This window comes from Ammospiza nelsoni, chromosome 34 (assembly GCF_027579445.1).
Source record: "Ammospiza nelsoni isolate bAmmNel1 chromosome 34, bAmmNel1.pri, whole genome shotgun sequence".
NCBI classification, from domain to species: Eukaryota; Metazoa; Chordata; class Aves; order Passeriformes; family Passerellidae; genus Ammospiza; species Ammospiza nelsoni.
The window spans coordinates 1,696,849-1,701,567 of record NC_080666.1 but is presented as its reverse complement, the minus strand read 5'-3'; the positions used below and the strand labels follow the sequence as shown (position 1 = coordinate 1,701,567).

Sequence of the window (4,719 nt, the reverse complement as noted above, 5' to 3'; positions counted from 1 at the left end):
CCATTGTGACAAAACAATGCCTTGTGGAACCAAGGAGACCATTGTGACATCAGGGAACATTGTGGAACCAAGGAGACCATTGTGACATTATGGAACCTCATGGAACCAAGGGTCCCTTGTTACAGTCCAGACCAAGGAGGCCATGGTGACAGTACAGAACCTCATGCGAGCAAGATTCCCTTGTTATGCAGTGGGGCTTCATGGAACCAAGGAACCACTGTGACACAGCAGGGCCACATGGAACCAATGGTCCATGGAGATACTGCGGATCCAAGGAAACCATGGTGATGCTGTGGAACCTCGTGGAACCAAGGGGCCCTTGTGGCACTCTGGGGCCCAATGGAACCAAATATTCATGGTGACACAGCAGGGCTGCTTCTGACCAATTGTCCATTGTGACAAGAGACCAGGGTGACACTCTGGCAGTTGATGGAACCAAGGGGCTGTTGTGACACAGCAAGGCCTGGTGGAACCAAGGACAGCATTGTGGCAGTGCAGAACCAAGGAGGCCATTTCGACAGTACGGAACCCAGTGGAATCAAAGATCCATTGTTCTGCAGCAGGGCCTCATGGAGCCAAGGGGCCATTGTGAAACTGTGGGGCATAATGGAATCAAGGACACCACTGATACTGAAATCCAGTGGATAGAAACTTTTGAACACATCTTTGAGTAATTGAAAGCAGGTATTCTTTATTACAGTATGGTGGTCACTTGGGCCATCCTTCCTCCATTCGAGTGCACTAAGCATCAAATGAACAGAGTTTTTATCACTCACACTGATTATGTATCCATTAGCTATCCCCACTTCCTTTGCGTTTATTTGACATAGTTGCACCCCTTATCACAAATCCTTTCATGGTTCTTTGAGTTTTGTCTTCAACATCTGGAGTCGTTTTTAGATGGCTGTTCCTTGATCCCCTTTTGAGTAAGGGCAATATTATTGTTTTGCATAACTTCTGTTTTGTCAGCCTTGCAGAGCTGAGCTGGCATTGTGCTTGCATTTCTTGGGACTTCTGTTTGCCAGAGGTACATCCTTAATCAGTTTCTCCAAGGCTGTTCTGTTCTACTGTCCTTGACAAGAGTAAATGTTGTTCTGTTCTCCTGTCCTTGTCTCAGTATGAGGCGTCTGCAACCCCCCAACCTATGGGCCTGGGGTGGGCAAGTGTTCCTGGGGAACAGGGATGGGACAGCTGGGCTGGACTGACCCAAGTGATGTTCCATTCCATGTCACACCATGATCAGCAATCAACTGAGAGAAGCGGGGGGACATGGGAGGTAGGGAATAATTTCTTTTTTAAGACATTTTTCTTTCAAAACAGCACCTACACATGCAGAATCCTCGCATGCCACAAGGTGGTTAAACATTTTCTGCTAGTAGGAGATTTCCTGTGGATTTGCTTTTCTTCTGTGGCTTTTTCTTTTCGTGGTTGGTTTGTTTGTGGGGTTTTTGTGTTGTTGTGGGTGGGTGTTGCTTTGGGTTTTTTGATTTGGTTTGAGTTTTTCATTTTTTCATTGGGTTGGGGTTTTACCCTATTGAAATGACTTTCTTTTGAAGCATACGTATTTTCTGCCCTTCCTTGTGGCTTGCTTGGCACCTGATGGCAAGATAAATTTCCCCAACTCAGTCAGCTTGCCCAATTACATTTTGCAGTCATTATTAATGAGATGAGTTCAGTCACAGACTCCCTGCAATTTGGCAGCATCCACAAAGGAATTGAAAGTACATTTCATGCCCTTTTAGAGATGACAGAAATATTCCACAGTGGTGGTCAAGGGCTGGTCACTGAGGGATGTCACCAGGGCATGGCCGCCAAGAGGACTCTGTACCATGGATGACATTTGACCCTCATTGTTCAGCCAAACTCCCACCCAGCCCCTGCTCCACTCCTTCAGCCCAGCTCTCTCCAGTCTGGCTCTGAGGAGGCCACAGCAGACCCTGTCCCAGGCTTGGCTGAAGTCTGGGCACACAACATCCCCTTCTGTTCCCTCCCACGTGGGTTCTGCAGTGTCCTTCCCTGTCCTACTAGTGCCTGGAATGGCTGCAGGAGGATTTGCCACATCCCCTTCCCTGCTGAGCCTGAGAAGGCTGTGACTCTCCCAGTCCCCCTCCCTGCCCTGTTTGCAGACTGGTTCCATGTCTGCCCTTCCCAAGTGCCCAGGACCCTCTGGGATGGCTCTGGCCTTTCCAAGGGGTTTGAGAGAGGTCCCACAGTGACGCTGCCCAGCCTTCTCAACAGCCCTGACACCAAAGGCCTTTTACACCTCCCTCAGTGTCAGCTCAGTGCCCAGAACACAGCACAGCCCTGTCAGGTCCTCGGGCTGGTTCAGAAGGGAGGCAGCTCTGATTTCTCCCCTCAGACCCTCACTTTATCCAACGTCCCTTTGTGCACTCCATGGCTGCCCTGGGCATTTTTTCCCGGGAGCCTCCCTGCCTGGGATATTTCTCTCTGTGCAGTCCTAACCACAACCCAGCAAAGGATTCAGGTGTTTGCCCAGAGGACGTTACTCTCAGAGTGAAGTGGCCTCAAGGCCCTGTTTGTGCCACTGGAACTGTGCCAGCCCCGGGTGCTGCTGATGGTGTTTGTGCTCACTGGGGTTCATCTCCCCACACACACATGATGCACTGCTGAGATCTCCTCAGCACAGAGCAAACATGGCCTGCTGGCCTGGTCACTTGGTGTCCCTCCGTGCAGGGACAAACAACCTCCTGCAGGTGGGGAGAGGCCAGTGCTGGCAATGGTGGTTGCAGGGGCTGGTGTGGGACAATTGCCCTGGGCCACCTTCCCAGGCTGCCCCAGAACAAAGACACAGCCCAGGCCCTGCTCTGCTGCTGCCTCAGGTCCATACCAGAAGCTCTGGCTGTGCCAGGACACTGCTGTGACCCCCCCCTGCACACTCCGCCCCTGCCCCAGGCACTGGGCTCAGCTGTGCCAGGGCATTCCTGGGGCACATTGCTGACAGCAGCTCTGGAGGGGAGCAAAGCCTCCCTGCCCTGCCCTCAGGAGATGCCCTTTGCTGCTGGAGCTGCTGTGCTGGAACCCAGCTGTGTCCCAGCAGTGCCCATGGCCTGGCCCAGCCTGTGGCCACAGCAGGGACATGCAGCAGGACAGTGACCAAGCTGCAGGAGCACTCCGGCCTTACAGCCACAGCAGGACTGGCAAGGACAAGGTGCAGTTGGGCAGAGCAGATGTGGGAAGAGCCAGAGCCATTATCCCTGGCTGTGCTGCTGTGCTGGGAGTCTCTACCCTGCAGCCCTGCTCACAGGCACTGCCCCTGTAGGGAAAGAGAAGGGCTCAGGAAGAATTACGGGCACACAGGTCAGGGCAAGCACTTGTTTTTATTTAAATCTCAAGGGAAAAAGCCTCTTGCAAGTCTTCATATTTCAAAAGAAGGTAGATATTAATGTAGAAATGCTAAGTTCAATACTGCAGTATTTTGTAAAAAACATACGAACAATAGAAAAATGTTACAAAATAAAAACAGAGACATAGGAGAAAAAAGGATGAGATTCTAAAGAGTTACATTCTGAAGGCTCTGCATCAGAAAATGGTTCTGAAATGCTTCTGAAAATACAGTACAATCAATTTTCTCAGGGCCTCCTTGAGCTCCTGGTTCTTCAGGCTGTAGATGAGTGGGTTCAGGGCTGGAGGCACCACTGAGTACAGAAGTGACAGGGCTAGATCCAGAGATGGGGAGGAGATGGAGGGGGGCTTCAGGTAGGCAAAAAACCCAGTGCTGAGAAACAAGGAGACCACGGCCAGGTGAGGGAGGCAGGTGGAAAAGGCTTTGTGCCGTCCCTGCTCAGAGGGGATCCTCAGCACGGCCCTGAAGATCTGCACATAGGAGAAAACAATGAACACAAAACAAGCAAAGAATAGAAGAGCACTTAGCACAAGAAGCCCAAGTTCCCTGAGGTAGGATTTGTAGCAGGAAAGCTTGAGGATCTGTGGGATTTCACAGAATAACTGGCCCAGGGCATTGCCACGGCACAGGGGCAGGGCAAATGTATTGGCTGTGTGCAGCAGAGAATAGAGAAAGGCACTGGCCCAGGCAGCTGCTGCCATGTGGGCACAAGCTCTGCTGCCCAGGAGGGTCCCGTAGTGCAGGGGTTTGCAGATGGACACATAGCGGTCGTAGCACATGACGGTCAGCAGATAAAACTCTGCTCCAATGAAGAATGTAAAGAAAAAGAGCTGAGCAGCACATCCTGTGTAGGAGATGTCCCTGGTGTCCCAGAGGGAATTGTGCATGGCTTTGGGGACAGTGGTGCAGATGGAGCCCAGATCACTGAGGGCCAGGTTGAGCAGGAAGAAGAACATGGGCATGTGCAGGTGGTGGTCGCAGGCTACAGCGCTGATGATGAGGCCGTTGCCCAGGAGGGCAGCCAGGGAGATGCCCAGCAAGAGGCAGAAGTGCAGGAGCTGCAGCTGCCGCGTGTCTGCCAATGCCAGCAGGAGGAAGTGCCTGATGGAGCTGCTGTTGGACATTCCTAACTCTGGGCATTGTGGACTGTAGAAACAAGACATTGAAAAGCTGAGACCAAGCTCTTGGAATCAACCCTATAGGGTTTTTTTAGGAATTCCCTCAAAACTACTTCTCTACCTGTGGGGAAACTTCACTCAATATGTTTATTCTTGAGCTTGGGTTTATGCTCCTGATTTACTGATTCATCTTAAGCACTGCTCTCAGCCTGAACCCTGGGGAAGCCCACAGGGAAA

The 4,719-nt window shown here is 51.5% G+C and overlaps 1 protein-coding gene across 1 annotated transcript; it reads right to left on the bottom strand.

Annotated features, from left to right (window-relative positions):
• Positions 1-3,540: 3,540 nt before the first annotated feature.
• Positions 3,541-4,488, bottom strand: LOC132085953 (olfactory receptor 14A16-like). Its single transcript, XM_059491415.1, has one exon. It carries the CDS (start codon positions 4,486-4,488, stop codon positions 3,541-3,543), a length of 948 nt encoding a protein of 315 aa, XP_059347398.1.
• Between the last annotated feature and the right edge of the window lie 231 nt (positions 4,489-4,719).